The 26,453-nt window shown below is 44.4% G+C and overlaps 1 protein-coding gene across 1 annotated transcript in view; it reads right to left on the reverse strand.

Annotated features, from left to right (window-relative positions):
• Positions 1-25,701, reverse strand: part of grid1a (glutamate receptor, ionotropic, delta 1a) — a 269,398-nt gene extending 243,697 nt beyond the window's left edge. The window contains exons 1-2 of the mRNA XM_035532888.2: positions 25,292-25,701; positions 16,398-16,553 (exon numbers count right to left, since the gene is read on the reverse strand). Of these exons, the coding sequence (XP_035388781.1) occupies positions 16,398-16,553; positions 25,292-25,370 (235 nt within the window). The 5' untranslated portion in view covers positions 25,371-25,701. The remainder of the gene's footprint in view (positions 1-16,397; positions 16,554-25,291) is intronic.
• Between the last annotated feature and the right edge of the window lie 752 nt (positions 25,702-26,453).

Below are 26,453 nucleotides of genomic sequence, written 5' to 3' on the forward strand. Positions count from 1 at the left end.
GTGTGTGAACAATTACAGGTGGGAGGCTCTTTGTACCTCTGTTACTCTGAGCCTCACAGGCTTCCGTAACAAACTAAACATTCACAACACTTTAGGTTCATGCCACACGGGCCCTGTCACTCACTTACACAAGGCACGTGTTGTCTGGTGCTTTGGTTTGTCTCGTTGGATTATCATCTGGTTGGTTAAGGTAGGCTTTGAGTTCATTTACTTTTGTCTTAGATTCTGTGAAATTCAAGGCTTGTTGTCTAAACCTAATTGTTAGTTGCTTGGTAGCGGTAATTACTCACTACAGGTGTAGTTTCCCACCTGACCTTAGGTGTGAATTGAGGGGTGGGCTCAGCACTTATTGAACTGAGTTAAATTAGGACGACTTAACATCTGGAGAAGATTTGGTGGTGTTCTCAATCAGTTCATCTACATCTCACCTACAGGACTTCACAAACTCAGCTATCTTCTCATACTATCTTAATCCTTTATCTCATACATCCATAAATCAAGTATCTGAAATGTGCTTCACAATTCCTGTCCACATATCCCACAGATCTCCTCGACACAATCATAGACGTCGCAATCTCAGCAACTTCACTGACTCACAACGCTTCACACCATCACATATCGTGGTGGCAGGAGGGCTCTGGAACTGCCAATCTGCTGTCCAGAAGGCTGACTTCATCTCAGCATTAGCATCCCTCCACTTCCTGCACTTCCTGGCTCTGACAGAAACATGGATCACTCCTGAGAACTCGGCGACTCCGGCTGCCCTGTCCTCTGCCTTTTCATCCACTCATTCTCCGAGGCGTCTCAGTGACTCCGGCTGCCCTGTCCTCTGCCTTTCCATCCACACATTCTCCGAGGCGTCTCAGTGACTCCGGCTGCCCTGTCCTCTGCCTTTTCATCCACACATTCTCCGAGGCGTCTCAGTGACTCCGGCTGCCCTGTCCTCTGCCTTTTCATCCACACATTCTCCGAGGCGTCTCAGTGACTCCGGCTGCCCTGTCCTCTGCCTTTTCATTCACACATTCTCCGAGGCGTCTCAGCGACTCCGGCTGCCCTGTCCTCTGCCTTTTCATTCACACATTCTCCGAGGCGTCTCAGTGACTCCGGCTGCCCTGTCCTCTGCCTTTTCATCCACACGTTCTCCGAGGCGTCTCGGCAGGGATGGTGGCACAGGTTTACTAATGTCTCCAGAGTGGCGTTTCACTCCACTTTCCATCTCCTCTTTTGAATTTCATGCCATTACAGTGTCTTTCCCCACCAAACTTCTGATCATTGTCATCTACCACCCTCCAGGTTCCCTAGATCACTTCATTGATGAGCTCAACATCATCCTCAGTCATTTCCCCATTGAAGGAAATCCACTCATTCTCCTTGGAGATTTCAACCTTCCATCAGACAAGCTGCATTCCTCCTGCATCCTTCTGCTGTTGACAGCATTTGACCTCACCCTCAACTGCTCTTCTCCGACTCACAAAGTGGCCAATGTTCTGGACCTGATCTTCACCCGCACCACCACAACATCGGACATCACAGTCACCCCCCTCCACCTCTCGGACCATCACTTTCTATCCTTCTCTCTCTCCCTTCCTACTCTTTCCATCCAGTCCTCTCCAAAATGTTCCTCCTCCCTCTGTTGCAATCTGCACTCCATAACTCCCTCTTCCCTTACTTCTACTATTCCACCCTTCCTCACCCTGACTCTCTATCCTCTCTCTCTTTGGATACAGTTACAAATTCTTTCATTTCTACACTCTCCTCATTAATGAATCTTCTGTGCCCTCTCTCCTCTAGACTCGCTAAGTCCTCCCCACCTGCCCCCTGGCTAACAGAAACACTTTGCTGCCACAGGAGAGAACTAAGGACTGCAGAGAGGTGGTGGTGGAAATCAGACCTCAGCTCATACCAGTCTCTCCTTTCCAAGTTCTCACTGGAAGTAACATCTGCAAAGTCATCCTACTACAGAGAGAAATTTGAATCATCATCATCTGATCCATGCAAGCTCTTCACTATTTTTTCTTCTCTCCTTAATCCACCCCCTCCTTCCTCATCTCTTACTCTGGAGGATTTTATCACCTTCTTTGAGGAGAAGGTTGCAGCAATCCGCCAGTCCTTTTCCTCTGTTCCTACTCCTCCAACTAATGTGCATTCCCCAACATCCAACTCTCTGACTTCTTTTTCTCCTCTCTCCACAGATGAAATTCTTCAACTCCTGACTTCCAGCAATCCGACTACATGTCCGCTGGATCCAATTCCTTCTGCTCTGTTCCAGACAATCGCAAGAGATCTGCTTCCTTTCATCTCTGTCATCATCAACAAATTATCTTCTGGATACATGCCTACTGCTTTCAAAACCACCAGGGTGGTATCAATCCTCAAGAAGGCCACACTTGACAGCTCCAGCGTTACCAACTACAGACCGGTATCACTTCTCTCTTTCCTCTCAAAAGCCCTCGAATGAACAGTTTATAATCAATTGTCTCTTTTTCACACCCAGAACCAGCTGCATGATCCCAATCAGTCTGGCTACAAACCGGCACATTCTACAGAAACTTCATGCTGCTAAAGCTGCCAAACAGTTATCTGTTTTGATTCTCCTAGACCTTTCAGCAGCCTTTGACACAGTGAACCACAACATTCTTCTCTCTGTTCTCTCCAGGCTTGGTGTGACTATCTCTGCTTGGAGATGATTTCAGTCCTATCTGGAGGGACAGTCCTATCAGGTGACATGGAGAGGATCCACATCCAAACCGTGTAGACTCTCCACTGGTGTTCCACAAGGCTCAGTATTGGGCCCCCCTCTCTTCTCTTTGTATCCTCGTTCTCTTGGTGATGTAATATCTTCTCATGGTTTCTCCTACCACTGCTATGCTGATGATGTTCAATTATTTCTTTCTTTTCCACCCTCTGACATGCAGGTCTCCAGACGTATCTCAGCATGCTTGAGTGACATTGCGTCATGGATGACAGCCCACCACTTGAAGCTCAACCCCAGTAAAACTGACCTTCTGTTCATCCCAGGTACTCCCAACCTTTACCATGACCTTACTATTTCCTTTGAGAACTCCCTGGTATCACCATCCAAAGCTGCCCATAGCCTGGGCGTAACTTTGGACAACCAGTTGTCGTTGTCAACTGATGTTTCTAATCTAACCCGGTCTTGCAGATTCCTCCTTCATAACATACGAAGGATTCGACCCTTTCTTTCGCAGGAAGCTGCCCAGGTGCTTGTGCAGTCTCTTGTGATCTCAAAGCTAGACTACTGCAACCTGCTACTTGCTGGTCTTCCTCTAAGAGCCATCAGACCTCTACAACCTGTCCAGAATGCAGCAACATGACTGGTCTTCAATCTTCTGAAGTTCACACGTTACTCCGCTGCTGCACTCCCTTCATTGGCTCCCTGTAGCTGCCCGCATCAGATTTAAAACCTTGATGCTTACCTACAAATCCAAAAATGGACCAGCACCTTCATACATGAGGTCAACGGTCAAAGCCCGATCCGTACCTCAAGTACTTCAAACCTCAAGTACGGCTCGGCTTGAAATACATTGCTTCAGGTCTCATGGACGACAAGCATCGAGACTATTTTCTGTCTTGGCTCCAAGATGGTGGAATGAACTCCTGCTTGCTGTCCGGACAGCAGAGCCCCTTGCAATCTTCAAACGCAGACTGAAGACCCGTCTATTTGCAGAATATTTAAAGGACAACTGACACTGCTCCCATATTAACTGACTAATTTAGTACTTATTGTAGGGCCCTGTTTATGTTGTTTAAGAAACTCTAGCACTTATTGTTTATAGCACTTATCATTGTTTAAGATAGACCTTATCTATTTTGCACTTCTAGGTATCAGCATTCATCCCTGTATTTCTACAGTATTCTAGTTCATTGGTATGTTTAATTCTAACCTACTGTACTGTACTTGGATATATTCTATGAGTAAATGACAAAGCACTTTTGTAAGTCGCTCTGGATATGCGCGTCTGCTAAATGCCATAAATGTAAATGTAAATGTCTGGGGTTACTCACACGTGACACGTGTTGTCTGGGAATACTCACAAACTAAATTTTGCCCTAAATTTTGCACTCAATCTTGTAAAAAAAAAAAAAGCACAATATGCACACACAGATGGCAACAGAAACAGCAAAGGATAGCAGCAGGTCAGAACTATGCCAACAGAACAAGAACCAGGCCACTGTCCATGGTTAGTGGACTCTCTGACCATAACGACTGACCCAAATCCATGGTGACAAAGCCCAGCCTGCCAACAGAAACATGCCAACAGCATGACAAATTTTATTTGTCAATTCAGTTTTGGTTTTGCAATCCTCACAATACATATGGTTATGCTAACAGAGCTTACAACACTGAACTGAATATGAGAGAGAGAGAGAGAGAGAGAGAGAGAGAGAGAGAGAGAGAGAGGGAGGAGGTCAACCTTTCAATCCACACTGGACCTGTTGTGTAAACAGACTGTCCCCGTGTCAGGTGATGGATGTTGGGACACACAACTGCCACGCTACCAGTAAATCCAAATCACACGCCTCTTTACTGCGCACGCAAATGCAAACACTTAGCAGGTAAGTGCAGTACGTGACAGTCTGTCATCAGCTGAGCCCTCGCAACGAAAAACCACACACGTCCATTCACTGTTTTCCAAATTCTGCAAAAAAAAATTTTTTATATGAAAATGGCAACATGAATGAAGTAAGTGAAGTCTAAATAAAGTATATTTAGTATTTTAATGTAATTTTAATGGAAAGGGTGTACAAAATCAAAAGCTAAAATAACTGGTTACACAGAGACAGGACATGGCTGATATATGGTTCGTCACTGCAAGGACTCGATTATTATTAATCTAATCAAACAACAGCTGAAATATGAACCTATAACATTAAATCACACTCAGGTTATACACAACCGGTTACACAACCGGTAATACAGTACAACCCCACACTCTACACACCCCTACACAACCAGTAATACAGTACTACCCCACACTCTACACACTCCTACACAACCAGTATTACAGTACAACCCCACACTCTACACACTCCTACACAACCAGTATTACAGTACAACCCCACACTCTACACACTCCTACACAACCAGTATTACAGTACAACCCCACACTCTACACACTCCTACACAACCAGTAATACAGTACAACCCCACACTCTACACACCCCTACACAACCAGTATTACAGTACAACCCCACACTCTACACACCCTTACACAACCAGTAATACAGTACTACCCCACACTCTACACACTCCTACACAACCAGTATTACAGTACTACCCCACACTCTACACACCCCTACACAACCAGTAATACAGTACTACCCCACACTCTACACACTCCTACACAACCAGTATTACAGTACTACCCCACACTCTACACACCCCTACACAACCAGTATTACAGTACAACCCCACACTCTACACACCCCTACACAACCAGTAATACAGTACTACCCCACACTCTACACACTCCTACACAACCAGTATTACAGTACAACCCCACACTCTACACATCCCTACACAACCAGTAATACAGTACTACCCCACACTCTACACGCCCCTACACAACCAGTAATACAGTACTACCCCACACTCTACACACTCCTACACAACCAGTATTACAGTACTACCCCACACTCTACACACCCCTACACAACCAGTATTACAGTACTACCCCACACTCTACACACCCCTACACAACCAGTAATACAGTACTACCCCACACTCTACACACTCCTACACAACCAGTATTACAGTACAACCCCACACTCTACACACCCCTACACAACCAGTAATACAGTACTACCCCACACTCTACACACCCCTACACAACCAGTAATACAGTACTACCCCACACTCTACACACTCCTACACAACCAGTATTACAGTACAACCCTACACTCTACACACCCCTACACAACCAGTAATACAGTACAACCCCACACTCTACACACCCCTACACAACCAGTATTACAGTACAACCCCACACTCTACACACCCCTACACAACCAGTAATACAGTACTACCCCACACTCTACATACCCCTACACAACCAGTAATACAGTACAACCCCACACTCTACACACACAACCAGTATTACAGTACTACCCCACACTCACTGGCAACTCACAGTGTCCTGGGGGTAGAGAGAGATTAGGAAGATACGTGACAGGATTTAAAAAGGAAAAAAAATTAAAAAGAAAGTTAGAAGAAGGATGGAAGTGTGACGAAAGAAGATGAAGGGTGAGACGAGCAGTAGAGGAGAACGAGAGAGAGAGTGAGAGAGTGAGGGGGAGAGGGAAAGAGGGAGAGAGAGAGAGAGAGAAAGGGAGAGGGAGAGTCAAACAAATGAGCTGGCAGGAGTAATGGAGAGAGAGAACAGCTAAAGGAGAGAGAGAGAGAGAGAGAGAGAGAGAGAGAGAGAGAGAGAGAGAGACGGAAGGAGAGGGAGATGGAGAGAGAGAAAGGGAGAGGGAGAAAGAGACAAACAAATGAGCTGGCAGGACTAATGGAGAGAGAGAGATGGAAAGAGAGAGAGAGAGAGAGAGAGAGAGAGAGAAAGAACAAAGAAGAAAAGGTTTGGCATCTGAGTGGATAATCTGCAGGCGCTTTAAAGTGGCCAAAGTGCTGAGAACACTCATAAAGTTAAACAAAGCAAACCATGTCAGCGCTTTTACCCACAATGCACAGCAGGATGTGTCAAAACACATTTTCCTGCACTGGGTGAGCACCTCACACCTAGGTTACCCCACAACCCCATCTACTTAACACAGTTACGCCATTAACACAGTTATCCCATTAACAGTCTTACCTCATTAACACGCTTACCTCATTAACACAGTTACCTCATTTAAACTATTACTCCATTAACACTCTTACCTCATGAACACTATTACCCCATTAACATTCTTACCCCATTAACATACTTTCCCCATTAGCAATATTACCTAATTAGGACAGTTACCCCATTAACACTATTAACCCATTAATACACTTATTCCATTAACAGTTACCCAATTAACACACTTACCCCATTAACATTCTTAATCCATTTAAGGGTACAGTTTTGAAAACTGCCCACAGTCAAACTAACCATCTTTCACATTTATATTAACAATACTAGATGCTGCCATACATATACATGTACATCATAAACACCAAACAGATGTACATGTACACCATATAAATGTGCATATACACCATATACACCATATAGATGTACATATACACCATACAGATGTGCATATAGACCATATAGATGTACATATACACCATATACACCATATAGATGTACATATACACCATATAGATTTACATATACAACATATAAATGTACATATACACCATATAGATGTGCATATACACCATACAGATGTACATATACACAATATAGATGTACATATACACCATACAGATATGCATAAACACCATATAGATGTGCATATACACCATATACACCATATAGATGTACATATACTGCTTATAGATGTGCATATATACCATATACACCATATAGATTTACATATGCACCATATGGATGTACATGTACACCATATACACCATATAGATGTGCATATACACCATATAGATATACATGTGCACCATATACACCAAAGAGATGTACATATACACCATTTACATGTACATGCATGTGATTTACAATCATGACTAATTTCAATTTGAGTAATTGAGGGTTAAGGGTCTTACTCAGGGGCCTAACAGTATCAACTTGGTGGTGGTGGGACTTGAACTGGCAACCTTCTGATTATCGAGCTAAAGAGTAGATGTAATGGATAGATAATGCAAGGTTCCACTCAGCACTCACAGTGTTTCCCTAATGGAAACTGTATTTTGGAATTCTTGGAGAAAGGTCAGATTGCTTGTACGGGTGAAAGACTGGGCTGATGACTGGACATTGGCCTGTGTAGACTGGAAACTGAAGTCCTCTAAAGGCCACTTCTGAGTTCTCTTTCTTGTTATGTGTTGGTTTCAGGAGACATAAATGTCTCTCACTCAGCAGTGTTAGCCCATGCAGCTCATACAGCAGCCAGTGACTCGGCTACTCTCCCGATGACCAAGGAACATTTGCTTTATGGATTGATTATTTTTTTTAATGAAACTTTTTGCCAGGGACTTGGTAGTTAGCTCTCTTTCAGTTGCTTAGAAACCTCAGCGGCAGGTAAAAACTGTGCCCAAGGTCACGGAGACTGTGGCCCATGTGGACTCATCAAAGATCTCATCAAAGATCCAATGAGTCCTGGCCTCTTAAAAAGACCTCTAAACAGAAGCAGTTCACAGCGACTGAATGGCTTCATTTCAGAGGAGCACTTCTGGAGCACCGCAGCTCAGAGGTGTCTAAGTGCCGAAGACGAACACACCGACGTGTTTGCTGCTCACCTGCTGACTGTCCCTACAACATGAGGTAACCTCTCATAAACGGCAGGAAGCCGAATTTTAAAAAGTGAATCGGAATATTGAATTGAAAAAGAGACTAAACTTAATCATGGTCAGTTAATGCCCAGTTAGGGAGAAGGATGGAGTAGCCATTTTAGTCTTAGTTGATCATCAGGTCTTTTACTGGCTCTTGGAAGTCCCTGCAACAAATCCGCTGCCCAATCCCTGCCCAGTCCCCACTCAGACCACACCCAGTCCCCGCCCAGCCTCCACCTTGTCCCCGCCCAGTCCCCACTAAAATCACACCCAGTCAACACCCAGTCCCCACCCACTCTCCACCCACTCTCCACCTAGTGCTCTCTCAGACCACAGCCAGTGGTCCATGGCTTTTAAGTTTTACAATAAAACATATATTTTGAGGCAAACCACTCTGTCATATATTAAGACAATACTTTTATTCAACACATAAAAGATTAAATGTAATCAGAAATCACATCATGCATTAACCTACTTCATTCAAAACTAGAACATGTTTGAACCGAGAGCAGAACAACCAGAGGGCTTGGCTTAGCTGCCTGGGCTTATCCAAGAGAGACATCACCTTGTTAACATCCCCTCGTTAACATCACCTCGTTAATATCCCATCGTTGACATCATTCTCGTTAACATCCCCTCATTAACATCACCTGGTTAACATCAGCTCGTTAACATCCCCTCATTAACATCACCTGGTTAACATGCCCTCGTTGACATCACCTGGTTAACATCACCTCATTAACATCCCCTTGTTGACATCACCTGGTTAACATCACCTCATTGGCATCCCCTCATTGACAACACCTTGTTATCCCCTCGTTAACATCTCCTGGTTAACATCCCCTCGTTAACATCACCTGGTTAACATCAGCTCGTTAATATCCCCTATTGACATCCCCTCGTTGACATCCCCTCGTTAACATCCCCTCGTTAACATCCCCTGGTTAAGGCTAACTGCAGCAAACCTCCTTGGCTACACAGAGGAAGGTTTATAGTGCCCTAAAGGCTGACCCCTCTGTCCTGAATAGCTCAGCAGCTCTGTCCGTCGTATGTTCTAACCTTTAACCATCTACCCAGCCTCACCCGCCTGCTCTTTGGAGGTGTGGATGTGTTTGCCTCTGTCGGTTTACAAGGCTGATCAGCCAGAGGGCAGGTGTAGACCCTGCATGTCATCTGAAAGCTGAAAGACAGAGCAAAGCCAATGAGACACAGGGTGCCATGGAGACAAACACCACTCCTGTTACACGGACGGCCCTGTGTCTGTGTGTTCTTATGTATATGTGTCTGTGTGTATCTGTGTCTGTCTGTGTGTGTGTGTGTGTGTGTGTGTGTGCATTAGGTGTAGAACCCCACATCTTGAGTAACAAGAAATTAGCAGTGACGACAGGATTAGAAATATAGGTGGGAATAACATATACCATATATAACACTCCTCAGATAACTACCTGACATAAACAATATATAACACTCCTCAAATAACTACCTGACATATACCATATATAACACTCCTCAGATAACTACCTGACATATACCATATATAACACTCCTCAGATAACTACCTGACATATACCATATATAACACTCCTCAGATAACTACCTGACATATATCATATATAACACTCCTCAGATAACTACCTGACATATATCATATATAACTCTCCTCAGATAACTACCTGACATATACCATATATAACTCTCCTCAGATAACTACCTGACATATACCATATATAACACTCCTCAGATAACTACCTGACATAAACAATATATAACACTCCTCAAATAACTACCTGACATATACCATATATAACACTCCTCAGATAACTACCTGACATATACCATATATAACACTCCTCAGATAACTACCTGACATATACCATATATAACACTCCTCAGATAACTACCTGACATAAACAATATATAACACTCCTCAAATAACTACCTGACATATACCATATATAACACTCCTCAGATAACTACCTGACATATACCATATATAACACTCCTCAGATAACTACCTGACATATACCATATATAACACTCCTCAGATAACTACCTGACATATATCATATATAACTCTCCTCAGATAACTACCTGACATATACCATATATAACTCTCCTCAGATAACTACCTGACATATACCATATATAACACTCCTCAGATAACTACCTGACATATATCGTGTGTGTGCGTGTGTGTGTATGTGTGTGTGTGTGTGTGTGTGTGTGTGTGTGTGTGTGTGTGTGTGTGTGTGTGTGTGTGTGTGTGAGATATGAGCTAAAGAGTAAAGCCAAAGGTCAGCACCAACCAGCTGTCACTCAAAGGGGTGTGGAATCCATCCCAGAACACACTGCACTTAGACAGGCGAACTGCTCAAAAATCAATCAATCTTCATTCACCTCAGAACGAGTCAAGACGTAAGGAACATTTCAACAAGGTGACAAAGTTAGGTGGAACTGTTCTCATGTCCAGAAAGGAGACACTGGCTGTTGATTTGCTTACATCCTATAAAACATAAATCATATGTGTTATGTGTACGGGTAAACATGGAATTTAAAATGCAATTCTGTGAACTACTTAAGAAACAACAGGGCCATTTCAGAAAGCAAGTTTAGTGACTAATTCAGATTACAGGGGGTTTCAGTCCCACAATATGAGCTCAGAATAAATCCGTTGCTACAGCAACATACACTCACCTGCTATCCAGCAGGTCTCCTGGAAATGTAGTAGAGTTACCTGTCAGGAGTACGGCCCAGTCTGGAGCACAGACGTTCCTGCAACTGCCTGCAGATCTCAGGGTCCAGCTGCTATCATGAGTGATGAGGAGTAATTCGGTTTGTTCAAACATTTGATGACTTCCTTCACTCTAGTTTCAGATAAATCTTTTGAACATTGTTCAACATCACATTTCATATGATGGACTACAGGATTGTGGATTCACCTCAGTTTAACTGTGTGTTTGTGTATCTATATTCTATTTTTTAATTACATTTTTCTCCACTTCAGGCTTTTACCAGAGGACGATGGCCATAGAGTCTGTCCTTTTACCAGAGGGAAATGGACATAGAGTCTATCCTTTTACCAGAGGATGATGGACATAGAGTCTGTCCTTTTACCAGAGGGAAATGGACATAGAGTCTATCCTTTTACCAGAGGATGATGGACATAGAGTCTGTCCTTTTACCAGAGGATGATGGACATAGAGTCTGTCCTTTTACCAGAGGATGATGGACACAGAGTCTGTCCTTTTACCAGAGGATGATGGACATAGAGTCTGTCCTTTTACCAGAGGATGATGGACATAGAGTCTGTCCTTTTACCAGAGGATGATGGACATAGAGTCTGTCCTTTTACCAGAGGATGATGGACATAGAGTCTGTCCTTTTACCAGAGGATGATGGACACAGAGTCTGTCCTTTTACCAGAGGATGATGGACACAGAGTCTGTCCTTTTACCAGAGGGAGATGGACATAGAGTCTGTCCTTTTACCCGAGGGAGATGGACATAGAGTCTGTCCTTTTACCAGAGGGAGATGGACATAGAGTCTGTCCTTTTACCCGAGGGAGATGGACATAGAGTCTGTCCTTTTACCAGAGGATGATGGACACAGAGTCTGTCCTTTTACCAGAGGATGATGGACACAGAGTCTGTCCTTTTACCAGAGGGAGATGGACATAGAGTCTGTCCTTTTACCCGAGGGAGATGGACATAGAGTCTGTCCTTTTACCAGAGGATGATGGACATAGAGTCTGTCCTTTTACCAGAGGATGATGGACATAGAGTCTGTCCTTTTACCAGAGGGAGATGGACATAGAGTCTGTCCTTTTACCAGAGGATGATGGACATAGAGTCTGTCCTTTTACCAGAGGGAGATGGACATAGAGTCTGTCCTTTTACCTGAGGGAGATGGACATAGAGTCTGTCCTTTTACCAGAGGATGATGGACATAGAGTCTGTCCTTTTACCAGAGGGAGATGGACATAGAGTCTGTCCTTTTACCAGAGGATGATGGACATAGAGTCTGTCCTTTTACCAGAGGGAGATGGACATAGAGTCTGTCCATTTTGCAGTATTGTTTTGGTGTTTTTGTTGTCTGCTCAGTTTACACCCAGTTTATGTAGCGCCGATGTTTCTCTGGACATAAACATGTGATCAGTTAGAGCTCCAGAATTGTAAGTATGTAACTAGACTTTTGTAAACATCTTTATATATCTTGGCCAGTTTAACACTATGAATCTTACAATGAATCTTTTATTTCATATATGCTGCATAGATACAGATTCCTAGTACTTCCTTTTCAGTAGTAAATGTATGTGAACAGAAATCTTTCTGCACCATTCATGTGTGTGTGTGTGTGTGTGTGTGTGTGTGTGTGTGTGTGTGTGTGTGTGTGTGTGTGTCCAGTGCCCAAGGGGACTCAGACAGAAGACTTTATTGTGATTTTATTGTGACTTTATTGTAACTTGTTTGGTGCTTCAGAGACTTGCCACACCACACAGTGACCCAGAGGGAGACCCACAACCACAGCAGTCCTTAGAGACAGCACCGGTGTAAAACCCTAACCCTAATCCTTACGGGGCACCTTAAGTGTAAAATTACTCCATAAATACGATAAACCATCTGAATCCCCCCTCGTATACCTGTTTCAAAAAGGCAGTGAATAATTTTCTTTAGTGAAAAGAAAAAGGATTTCATATTTGTTTCATATCATGCGAATATTTAGCCTCCTTACAGTTTACAGTCTGTAAGAATCACAGGTGACTCTGACATTACATGTTCTTATGAAACATAACTGTATCTCCTTTCTTATACAGTTTTTCATACATGCTGCCTGTAAACTGATGTAAGACAATCAAACACATGAAACACCAAACCTGTGGACATCAGCCTCCTTCCTATAATCCGGGGGAGTGGAGCTCAACTACACAGGACAAACACTACAAACATACTACTGCAGAAATTAAGCAGCTATGAGTAAAAATCTCACCATTTTGAATTATTCTTAGAAACATTTACATTTTCTTTGCTGTTAATGCTGTTTAATCTTACTTGGATTACAGAGGCTGTATTAAATCAGAAAATCATCCCAATCAACCCACATCAAAAGAGTAGAAACAGAGTAACAGCTGATGCATGCTGAAGGATTAAACAGACTTTAGGATACAGTGATGTGGTTTCAGGGGAATGCATGCTGTTGTTCTTCTGCTAACACTGCTGTGACACCTTTTAAAGTATATTAATAATCTACACACCTAAACAATAATGCCACGTTCTGACAGAGTGCACAAAGCAGCTTTCCAGTTTGTCTAGTCAATCACTTTAAATGGAGGCTCTGGAACTGATAACTGAGTTAGTTCAACTCAGGTTTGTTAAATCCACTTTGTGAAATACCCCCCTGAGTTCTGAAGTATTTGCATGCACAGCATTTATCCAAAGTGACTTACAATCACATCTGAACACAACTGAGGGTTAAGGCTCTTGCTCAGGGGCCCAGTCAGGCTTTAACTGGCAACCTTTTGATTATTAGTCAAGTACCTCAACCCCTAAACTCCCACTGTCCCATATACATACTTACTTGCCTACCACCAGTTTCGAGTTGCCACTGTCTGATATCACGCAGTGTTCTGTGTGTTCCTTAAAGGTTCATCCCCTTAAGCAAAATGTCTGCTCTCATATAGGATGCTGTACTTGAAGACACAGAAATAACCTTCCAGAAGCTCCAGCTTGCTGTCTCTATATTTTAAAGGCATTTGTATAGAAAGTAGTTGACTACAACACAGAGTAAAAATCTCTACTCATTAACTCATTAATGTTTGTCTCACACACACACACACACACACACACACACACACACACACACACACACACACACACATACCATGTACTACAGATCCTTATACCACATTTAAAAGTTCACTTTGACTGAAATATGCATGTAGGTCTATGTAGTTTTCTTAAAACAACAGTCAATAGAAAACTCACTCAGAACATCATTCCGCAAATATACACCGGTCAACGACAGCGCTACTTTAATAAAAATACACATTAACCAACACCAGGTCCAAATCAGTTAGCTGCAGCTCGGCATTAATGAACAGGAGCTCCATGTCAACAGCACAGAGTGTGTGTGGGTATCAGTAGCGCGTGCAGTGGTTAACCACGGCTTCAAAGTCCTTACACACATCTTCAAGATACCACAGGCCTGGGGAAGAGGGATCTCCCTCAAGCCTCTTGCGTCTATTGTTGTTTGTTATTTATTTATTGAGTTGTTTATTTCAAACCCCCACCGCCACCCCAAGCCGCACTCATGGTGTTTCTACTGTGCCAACAGTCTGCACCCTGGTCCTGGTTCCCAGTCCCTCTGTCCAGATCCCAAGACTCTATGACTCTAAGACTCTGCTCTATGATGCTATGACTCTGCTCTATGACTCTATGACTCTATGATTTTGTTCTATGACGTTGTGACTCTGCTCGTGGACACCACGACTCTGCTCTGTGACTCTATGACTCTACATCTCTGCTCAATGACTATGACTCTGCTCTATGACTCTATGACTCTGACTCTGCCCTATGACTCTGCTCTATAACTCTATGACTCTATGACTCTGACTCTGCCCTATGGCTCTATGACTTTATGACTCTGCTCTGAGACTCTATGACTCTATGACTCTGACTCTGCCCTATGACTCTATGACTTTATGCCTCTGCTCTGAGACTGTATGACTCTACACCTCTGCTCAATGACTCTATGACTCCCTGAAGGCTGGCATTTTCTGTCATTTCTCTCATTCTCAGATGTTTTGTCCTGTTGTGCTGAGCAGCTCTGACTCTCCTCTCTGACTCTGCTGAGGAAGAGCTGATCCAGTGTTACACCTAATACTTAATTGAAAAGCTATGTTTCAAAACAGCAGGGTTTAAATACACTCACATGCACGCATGCACACGCATGCACACACACACATACACACACACACACACACACACACACACACACACACACACACACACACACACACACACACTGTAACTAAAGCCCATGTGTGTAATTTAAACTGCCATGCATGTCCACCATAGCGTGCTAATTTACACCCTGGAGCGGTGCTGCTAGTGTTCGATCACCTGTGAGGAGTTGCCACCCCAGCTCATAAACACAGAGGCTGCACACGCCTGACAGCAAACAAGCCGTTATCCCTGGTCCACAGTGCAAAGCTGTACCTGCAAACTAGCCAGCGCGGCCCGCCGTTTCCGTGCCAACTGAGCAGGAGCACACCTGATTAACTTGTTTAATCTGTTGGTCTGGGGGCTTTTTCAGGAGATTGAGTTGTACTGGGTTTGCTTCTGCATGGCTGGCGGGGAGACAGGACACAGTGGCGCACAAGCCCTGGTGTAAAGACGTGCTAGCTTTAGAAAACTCCTTATTCCACAGAACGACCTCTCTCCATACTGCCTACACATGGCCCGGCTTCTGCTTCCATACAGAAGACACAGAAACCGTCGGTAGAGGGAGAGAGGCACGATACACACAGGACCATGTGAGTTAACACCTACACTCCTACACTATTCATAATGAACTGTGTGTGTGTGTGTGTGTGTGTGTGTGTGTGTGTGTGTGTGCGTGCGTATGCGTGTGTGTGTGCGTGAGTGTGTGTGTGTGTGTGTGTGCGTGTGTGTGTGAGTAAAAGTGAAAGAGCAATTGAGAGAGAGAGAGAGTTAGAGAAGGAGATAAAAGCAGAACTTTTAGCAACAATCATTTTGCCCAAAATATCTGAACCCAGCTTTAAAAAGCAAAAAACCTCTGATCCACACCTGCAGCCATTTGCCATAAAACCAACACCCAAGTACTGCGAATGGGGGGCTATAGGTACTGCGCAACTGTTCCGCCACAGCGCTGCAGTAAAACGGGGCGGTTAATCAATCACGGAGTGAGTCCACCAGCGCTCACTCACCTTCCTGCACTGCCTGGAAGGGGTTGTTTGGCTCAATCAGTTTGATAGAATGCGTGATCCTCTCGCTCTGTAGGATGTCATCGTTCAAACTCAGGTCTGAAATGGCCAGCTGAAACACTTCATCATCCCGAATTGCGTTTTGCTCAAAAATTGCACCTGTTGGAACAAGGGAGAAAAAAAAAAGTCAATACTCAATAAAACAAATGACACATTTCCTCAGTCGAGTAATATGGAAACGATTCTGGATGCTTCACTATAACCAACATTGTTTTGGTTTTTGAACTTTTAAAGGATGTGACCAGAATCATTTTTGGTTATGCAAAAATCTAAACCAAAGAAACAATGATAAACAGAGCGTCACACCATTCACATCACATCACATCAATCGCATCAAACCAATCATATCACACCACATCACACAAATCACATCAAATCACACCAATCACATCACACCAATCACACCACATCACATCAATCACAGCACATCACATCAATCACATCAATCACATCAATCACATCACACTACATCACATCACATCAATCACATCACACCATATATATTCATCATATATCCGTTTTCTCATCACATCTCACTTACACAGAAGATGAGTGAAAAACTTCAGTGAATTCGCAGACACAGGTCGACCCTGACCACCAGGGCAAAGAGCACACTGTCTGGTGCAGCTTCCAGAGCACCCACTTCACCTTCCCGAGTGTCACGGGCTGCCTCTCCTGGCGTCCTTGTTTCCATGGTGTTGTGTTAGCGCTCGTTAGCCTCTGTGTTTACTCTTCATGTTTCTAGGGTTTCCTTACCTGTCGTTGTTGTTGGATGTCTGGCCTTGTTACCCTGTTTCACACCAAGCGTGTTTGTTCTCTCTCTGGATGTCATTTTGTAGTTTTCGCCTTGACTCTGTTTTTCACTCTGTTTCATGTCTGTTATTTCCTGTGGATCTGCCATCCTCTGTGTTTCGACCCTGGACTCTTCTACTGACACTGAACATGGATTTGCCCTTAATAAATCTCATTCCTCTCTGTGTTTGCGTTCACTTCTCATTCACGCCACATTATGCCGAGGGAAAGTGTCCGTCACAAGGATACACGCATGTCCATACACACTGTTCATATGCACATCTTACACACTTCATTCACTCAGCATACAACCTTTGCAACATTGCAAATCTAATCCTGGGCAGATACCGTCTGTGTGCAGTGGGGTGACAGTAATACCAGTGTGTCCACAGATGTTCTATATTATTGTCCAGGTTATGTACCAGGTGATGATGCAGCCTGACAGGGTGCAGGAGAGTGTGTAGTGTGTGAGGTAGTGTAGTGTATGAGGTAGTGTAGTGTATGGGGTAATGTAGTGTGTGGGGTAGTGTAGTGTATGAGGTAGTGTAGTGTATGGGGTAGTGTAGTGTAGGGGTTGTGTAGTGTATGAGGTAGTGTAGTGTGTGGGGTAGTGTAGTGTATGAGGTAGTGTAGTGTATGGGGTAGTGTAGTGTGTGGGGTAGTGTAGTGTATGAGGTAGTGTAGTGTGTGGGGTTGTGTAGTGTGTGGGGTTGTGTAGTGTGTGGGGTAGTGTAGTGTATGAGGTAGTGTAGTGTGTGGGGTAGTGTAGTGTGTGGGGTAGTGTAGTGTATGAGGTAGTGTAGTGTATGAGGTAGTATAGTGTATGAGGTAGTGTAGTGTATGAGGTAGTGTAGTGTATGGGGTAGTATAGTGTATGAGGTAGTATAGTGTATGAGGTAGTGTAGTGTGTGGGGTAGTGTAGTGTATGAGGTAGTGTAGTGTAGGGGTTGTGTAGTGTATGAGGTAGTGTAGTGTATGAGGTAGTGTAGTGTATGAGGTAGTGTAGTGTATGGGGTAGTATAGTGTATGAGGTAGTATAGTGTATGAGGTAGTGTAGTGTGTGGGGTAGTGTAGTGTATGAGGTAGTGTAGTGTAGGGGTTGTGTAGTGTATGAGGTAGTGTAGTGTATGAGGTAGTGTAGTGTGTGGGGTAGTGTAGTGTATGGGGTAGTGTAGTGTATGGGGTAGTGTAGTGTATGAGGTAGTGTAGTGTATGGGGTAGTGTAGTGTGTGGGGTAGTGTAGTGTATGAGGTAGTGTAGTGTATGAGGTAGTGTAGTGTATGGGGTAGTGTAGTGTGTGGGGTAGTGTAGTGTAGGGGTAGTGTAGTGTATGGGGTAGTGTAGTGTAGGGGTTGTGTAGTGTATGAGGTAGTGTAGTGTGTGGGGTAGTGTAGTGTATGAGGTAGTGTAGTGTGTGGGGTAGTGTAGTGTAGGGGTAGTGTAGTGTGTGGGGTAGTGTAGTGTATGAGGTAGTGTAGTGTGTGGGGTAGTGTAGTGTAGGGGTAGTGTAGTGTGTGGGGTAGTGTAGTGTAGGGGTAGTGTAGTGTATGGGGTAGTGTAGTGTGTGGGGTAGTGTAGTGTGTGGGGTAGTGTAGTGTGTGGGGTAGTGTAGTGTATGGGGTAGTGTAGTGTGTGGGGTAGTGTAGTGTAGGGGTTGTGTAGTGTGTGGGGTAGTGTAGTGTATGAGGTAGTGTAGTGTGTGGGGTAGTGTAGTGTGTGGGGTAGTGTAGTGTAGGGGTTGTGTAGTGTATGAGGTAGTGTAGTGTATGGGGTAGTATAGTGTATGAGGTAGTGTAGTGTATGAGGTAGTGTAGTGTATGGGGTAGTGTAGTGTGTGGGGTAGTGTAGTGTAGGGGTTGTGTAGTGTGTGGGGTAGTGTAGTGTGTGGGGTAGTGTAGTGTATGAGGTAGTGTAGTGTGTGGGGTAGTGTAGTGTGTGGGGTAGTGTAGTGTAGGGGTTGTGTAGTGTATGAGGTAGTGTAGTGTGTGGGGTAGTGTAGTGTGTGGGGTAGTGTAGTGTATGGGGTAGTGTAGTGTGTGGGGTAGTATAGTGTATGGGGTAGTGTAGTGTGTGGGGAAGTGTAGTGTATGAGGTAGTGTAGTGTGTGGGGTAGTGTAGTGTATGAGGTAGTGTAGTGTGTGGGGTAGTGTAGTGTGTGGGGTAGTGTAGTGTATGAGGTAGTGTAGTGTAGGGGTAGTGTAGTGTATGAGGTAGTGTAGTGTATGGGGTAGTATAGTGTATGAGGTAGTGTAGTGTGTGGGGTAGTGTAGTGTGTGGGGTAGTGTAGTGTATAAGGTAGTGTAGTGTGTGGGGTAGTGTAGTGTATGATGCAGTGTAGTGTATGGGGTAGTGTAGTGTGTGGGGTAGTGTAGTGTAGGGGTTGTGTAGTGTAGGGGTTGTGTAGTGTATGAGGTAGTGTAGTGTGTGGGGTAGTGTAGTGTATGGGGTAGTGTAGTGTGTGGGGTAGTGTAGTGTATGAGGTAGTGTAGTGTGTGGGGTAGTGTAGTGTGTGGGGTAGTGTAGTGTATGAGGTAGTGTAGTGTGTGGGGTAGTGTAGTGTAGGGGTAGTGTAGTGTATGAGGTAGTGTAGTGTATGGGGTAGTGTAGTGTATGAGGTAGTGTAGTGTATGGGGTAGTGTAGTGTGTGAGGTAGTGTAGTGTATGAGGTAGTGTAGTGTATGGGGTAGTATAGTGTATGAGGTAGTGTAGTGTGTGGGGTAGTATAGTGTATGAGGTAGTGTAGTGTGTGGGGTAGTGTAGTGTATGAGGTAGTGTAGTGTGTGGGGTAGTGTAGTGTGTGGGGTAGTGTAGTGTGTGGGGTAGTGTAGTGTAGGGGTAGTGTAGTGTATGAGGTAGTGTAGTGTATGGGGTAGTGTAGTGTATGAGGTAGTGTAGTGTATGGGGTAGTGTAGTGTAGGGGTAGTGTAGTGTATGAGGTAGTGTAGTGTAGGGGTTGTGTAGTGTATGAGGTAGTGTAGTGTGTGGGGTAGTGTAGTGTATGGGGTAGTGTAGTGTAGGGGTTGTGTAGTGTGTGGGGTAGTGTAGTGTGTGGGGTAGTGTAGTGTATGAGGTAGTGTAGTGTGTGGGGTAGTGTAGTGTGTGGGGTAGTGTAGTGTATGAGGTAGTGTAGTGTGTGGGGTAGTGTAGTGTATGGGGTAGTATAGTGTATGAGGTAGTGTAGTGTGTGGGGTAGTGTAGTGTATGAGGTAGTGTAGTGTATGGGGTAGTATAGTGTATGAGGTAGTGTAGTGTGTGGGGTAGTGTAGTGTATGAGGTAGTGTAGTGTAGGGGTTGTGTAGTGTATGAGGTTGTGTAGTGTGTGGGGTAGTGTAGTGTATGAGGTAGTATAGTGTATGAGGTAGTGCAGTGTGTGGGGTAGTGTAGTGTGTGGGGTAGTGTAGTGTAGGGGTTGTGTAGTGTATGAGGTAGTGTAGTGTATGGGGTAGTGTAGTGTGTGGGGTAGTGTAGTGTATGGGGTAGTATAGTGTATGAGGTAGTATAGTGTATGAGGTAGTGTAGTGTATGAGGTAGTGTAGTGTATGGGGTAGTATAGTGTATGAGGTAGTGTAGTGTGTGGGGTAGTGTAGTGTATGAGGTAGTGTAGTGTGTGGGGTAGTGTAGTGTATGAGGTAGTGTAGTGTAGGGGTTGTGTAGTGTATGAGGTAGTGTAGTGTATGGGGTAGTGTAGTGTGTGGGGTAGTGTAGTGTATGGGGTAGTGTAGTGTGTGGGGTAGTGTAGTGTATGGGGTAGTATAGTGTATGAGGTAGTATAGTGTATGAGGTAGTGTAGTGTATGAGGTAGTATAGTGTATGAGGTAGTGTAGTGTGTGGGGTAGTGTAGTGTGTGGGGTAGTGTAGTGTATGAGGTAGTATAGTGTATGAGGTAGTGTAGTGTATGAGGTAGTGTAGTGTATGGGGTAGTATAGTGTATGAGGTAGTGTAGTGTGTGGGGTAGTGTAGTGTAGGGGTTGTGTAGTGTATGAGGTTGTGTAGTGTATGAGGTAGTGTAGTGTATGGGGTAGTATAGTGTATGAGGTAGTATAGTGTATGAGGTAGTGTAGTGTGTGGGGTAGTGTAGTGTATGAGGTAGTGTAGTGTAGGGGTTGTGTAGTGTATGAGGTAGTGTAGTGTATGGGGTAGTATAGTGTATGAGGTAGTGTAGTGTGTGGGGTAGTATAGTGTATGAGGTAGTGTAGTGTGTGGGGTAGTGTAGTGTATGAGGTAGTGTAGTGTATGAGGTAGTGTAGTGTATGGGGTAGTATAGTGTATGAGGTAGTGTAGTGTGTGGGGTAGTGTAGTGTATGAGGTAGTGTAGTGTATGAGGTAGTGTAGTGTAGGGGTTGTGTAGTGTATGAGGTAGTGTAGTGTGTGGGGTAGTGTAGTGTATGAGGTAGTGTAGTGTAGGGGTTGTGTAGTGTATGAGGTAGTGTAGTGTGTGGGGTAGTATAGTGTATGAGGTAGTGTAGTGTGTGGGGTAGTGTAGTGTGTGGGGTAGTGTAGTGTAGGGGTAGTGTAGTGTATGAGGTAGTGTAGTGTATGAGGTAGTATAGTGTATGAGGTAGTGTAGTGTATGAGGTAGTGTAGTGTAGGGGTTGTGTAGTGTATGAGGTAGTGTAGTGTATGAGGTAGTGTAGTGTGTGGGGTAGTGTAGTGTATGAGGTAGTGTAGTGTATGAGGTAGTGTAGTGTGTGGGGTAGTGTAGTGTATGAGGTAGTGTAGTGTAGGGGTTGTGTAGTGTATGAGGTAGTGTAGTGTGTGGGGTAGTATAGTGTATGAGGTAGTATAGTGTATGAGGTAGTGTAGTGTGTGGGGTAGTGTAGTGTATGAGGTAGTGTAGTGTGTGGGGTAGTGTAGTGTAGGGGTTGTGTAGTGTATGAGGTAGTGTAGTGTATGGGGTAGTGTAGTGTATGAGGTAGTGTAGTGTATGAGGTAGTGTAGTGTATGGGGTAGTGTAGTGTATGAGGTAGTGTAGTGTGTGGGGTAGTGTAGTGTGTGGGTGGGTCTGAGAGCTTGAGGAATAACCCAAACTTGCCTCCCCGTTCCCACCGCCACACACGTTAATAACACTCAGAACCACAGAGAGCACTACTGTCAGAGAAGAGCCTAGACTTCGTCTGTATTCTATACATGACTCTAATTTGTCAAGGGCTTTTCACAGCTTCTGGTGTATCAGTAGGTTATAATCCTCTGGGACAATATCTTAAGTCAAGTGGGAAGGACAGCGAACTTCCATGGTAAACAGAAAGCTCACCACATATGTGTTCTTGAACAGAGGCGGCCAGCCTCAGTGTCATAGTGGTCTAAATCCATTTCAAAAGAAATCTATTGAATATTTTTTTCCTTTTTCACATAGACTTTACTATAGTTAAATAGTAAAGAATAGAAGGCAAAATACACAAATAAGGCAAAATAGACAAATGATGCAAAATATACATATAATGTCAGCACTGTTGGATTCTTAGTGAGTCCTGACAAAATAATCCAGCAGATCTGATACTAAGGCCTGTTACTTTTCTCTAAAGGTATTTTTTTTCAGACAAAGATAAAGCTTGTAGTCTTGGACACATTTCAAGTGACAATGGTAAATCATTACTTTAATTCAGTATAGGTTTAAACTTAATCTGGGGTTTAGCATAAGGACATCATACTGGGGTCACCACATAATAAAACACTGTGCTATTTCTTGTCAAACTCCACCTCTGGACTATAATGCTAAATCATTAGAGAGTTGTAATGCAAGACACTCATCGGTCTGAACACGTTCGTTTTCAGTCTTGAGACCAAAACGGGCGCCTGAAGTAGCATCCGCGTGATGGTCGTTCACTGTAACCCCGCAAAACCATTAAGACTGTTCGTGTAAAGTGACGGAAGCCAGTAAGCACTTTGCCGTATGGATTTTAATGCAGGCATGTCAGCAAAAGTTCAACAGATAAGACCCCAGAGGTATATGAATGTGTGTGCTTAATCACACGCCTAAGCTCATGAGGCAATGCTTTCATTAGGCAAATGCAGACTTTTGTCTTTTCCCAATGGCTGTTACTGTCAGTGGTGGTGTTTGGTGGTTTATCGTTGTTCCTGACGATGAATCCTTCACTGATTAAATCTTAACTGATGTTAACAGAAGTCTGCTCACACCTGTATAAAATCATAGAGGCTTGCGAACGTCCTAAAAACATTAACACTGATTTCATAATGTGATTGCAGCCGTTCAGGAACAATTCTATATTTGGGCCCTGCCGCACTAGAGGTCTTTCCCAGTTGCATGAGCGCAACGCCATTTTAACCACGCTGACCGTTTGCAAAGGTATTTTAAAATGTGTGATCACATGGTATAAAGCCCAACCACCTTTCTACAGCAGTGGTGGCATAAACAGGTATGGAGTTAGGGCTCAATTCATCTGAGGCTGTTGGGGGGTAGTTATTTTAGTAACAGGTATGGAGTTAGGGCTCTGTTATTCATCTGAGGCTGTTGGGGGGTAGTTATTTTAGTAATAGGTATGGAGTTAGGGCTCTGTTATTCATCTGAGGCTGTTGGGGGGGTAGTTATTTTAGTAATAGCTATGGAGTTAGGGCTCTGTTATTCATCTGAGGCTGTTGGGGGGTAGTTATTTTAGTAACAGGTATGGAGTTAGGGCTCTGTTATTCATCTGAGACTGTTGGGGGTAGTTATTTTAGTAATAGGTATGGAGTTAGGGCTCAATTCATCTGAGGCTGTTGGGGGTGGTTATTTTAGTAATAGGCATGGAGTTAGGGCTCTGTTATTTATCTGAGGCTGTTGGGGGGTAGTTATTTTAGTAACAGGTATGGAGTTAGGGCTCTGTTATTCATCTGAGGCTGTTGGGGGTAGTTATTTTAGTAACAGGTATGGAGTTAGGGCTCAATTAATCTAAGGCTGTTTGGGGGGTAGTTATTTTAGTAACAGGTATGGTGTTAGGGCTCAATTAATCTAAGGCTGTTTGGGGGGTAGTTATTTTAGTAATAGGTATGGAGTTAGGGCTCTGTTATTCATCTGAGGCTGTTGGGGGGTAGTTATTTTAGTAATAGGTATGGAGTTAGGGCTCTGTTATTCATCTGAGGCTGTTGGGGGGTGGTTATTTTAGTAATAGGTATGGAGTTAGGGCTCTGTTATTCATCTGAGGCTGTTTGGGGTGGGGGGAGTTATTTTAGTAACAAGTAACTATCAAGCTAGCAAACGCTTAAAGAGACTTTCATTTATGTATTTGTAGATCGGAAACAAATTTGTAGATCTTTCCTCCTTTGAAAGCAATAATAACCAAGTCTGAGTGCACGAGCTCACAGAAAGAAGACTCGAAGTTGTTCAGCACTTTGGATCCTCCGCAGATTTAGGATTATTAACGATAATTAAATACCTGCTAAGGAATATAGCCCCATTTAAACATACTCATAGTTATTGTTGATTCTACCTGGTTTTCTTGCGACTACTAAAAAATCCGCCCACCCCCGTCCACACACACACACACGCGCGCAAACAAACAAACAAACAAACAAACAAACATCGGACCCCGAAGCGGAAGAATTCAACGCACATAGCAGGCACTTCATCTCGCCGTGCCAAACCATTCTCGGTTCCCCGGAGCTGCTTTATTTCTCCAGCGGAGCTCCAGCGAGACACCGGCTACCGGCATGCATCCGTGATTTAGCAAACAGCAGCAACAAAGATTTATCGCGCGGTCAACCGTTCAAAGGATCGCTTTAAAATGTCAGTCACGTAGAGTAGAAAGTTGGGGCTCAAACGCCAGAGAGGGGGGGCTTGAGTTACCCCCGAAAGACATGCGCGTCACTTGATGTGAATGGGTATCGCCTACTGGAACAGACCGCTTTATTTTATCGGGATATTCTTACTTTTATGGCGGAGCATTCGTTCAGTTTCAAAAAACAGCGCAAAGCCACGTCAAAAAAGAGAGAAAGGAACCAACTTTCTTTTGGCAGCATAGCACGGTCGCCGGGCTCGCCGAATATCCTGAACGAGCCCGCGGAACACATTTCGTGCATCTGCGCGTGGTTACGTTCCGCGCGAGCCTTACCGATGTGAATGATGGAGTCCGCTCGCGCCGAGCGGCACTGCAGGAGCCACAGGGAGAGGCTGATCACGAACAACTCCATCTCCGCTTCTTGCCCCGGTGTGACCGATCATCCACGCGCCCGCGGCGGACGGAAAATCCAGCTTCTTGGGGGCCAGGAATAACCAACCACAGGGTCGTGCTCACACGGGCTCGCACACACACACACACTTCTGTATCCTTTCCAGTTCAGTTTAGAGGGGGGGGGGGGGGGGAGATAATCCCTCGCAATTAAAAAAAAAACCCGCTGAAGGACAGTTAAGAAATAAAGAATTAAATGAACAAACAACAAAAAAAGCCCAACAGAACTGAAAGACCAGGGAACCGCACGCGACTGATAGGATTGAAGTAGGTAGGCTGGGCGCTTCTCTCCTCGCTCGCCACCTCTCTTAATATGGCTTGGATACAGCAAACTGCGGAGCAAAGAGGGGAGCCCCCCCCCCCCGCTCCTCCTCTCCCCTCCCCTCCTCCCCTCTCTATGACACAAACGCGCGCAGCATAGATTTCGGCTTTTCTGCCTATAAGCAGCAGAATGGTGGAGTCGGGAACAGCTGGGATTTGACAGATTGTCTAGGGAAGGCAGCAACTCGCGCGTTTGTCCGCGTTTTCCTGTTCGGAACTTGACTCTGGTGAGCGGAACCTGGATCATCCCCCTCCCCCTCCCGCCTCCCCTCGGCTGCGATAAGCCTGGACAGGAATCTGAAGAAAAAGGAGAAATGACCAACAAGTTGCCGCTACTCTGATCCGAGTTCGTTCACAGCTCCAGAATAGAGCCTTATAATGTCCGTGCGCTCTCACAGGTGGGAAAAGGCGAGAAGAATCCGGAACGGATTGTGTATATAGAAATATGGTGGACTCGCTTGTGTGACAGCTGTCTACAGGCGCTCCGATAGTAACCGGGGGAGCTGAAAATCTACCTCGAAAAAGGATCTTTAGTACGAAAAGGAATGAGTGAAGACGCAGCACAAAGCTCAGCATCTTAGCCATCACTTTTTATGAACTGTTTTACCTCTGATCCGCGACAGGATGCTTTTGAAGACATTTTGAAATAATACAACCCTAACAACGAACGAGACTGAGAACGAGACTTATTCTGCCTATTTAAAACTCCCATCAAACGAGACAA

Source organism: Electrophorus electricus, chromosome 10 (assembly GCF_041902795.1).
Source record: "Electrophorus electricus isolate QZ-2024a chromosome 10, ASM4190279v1, whole genome shotgun sequence".
In the NCBI taxonomy this organism is placed as follows: domain Eukaryota; kingdom Metazoa; phylum Chordata; class Actinopteri; order Gymnotiformes; family Gymnotidae; genus Electrophorus; species Electrophorus electricus.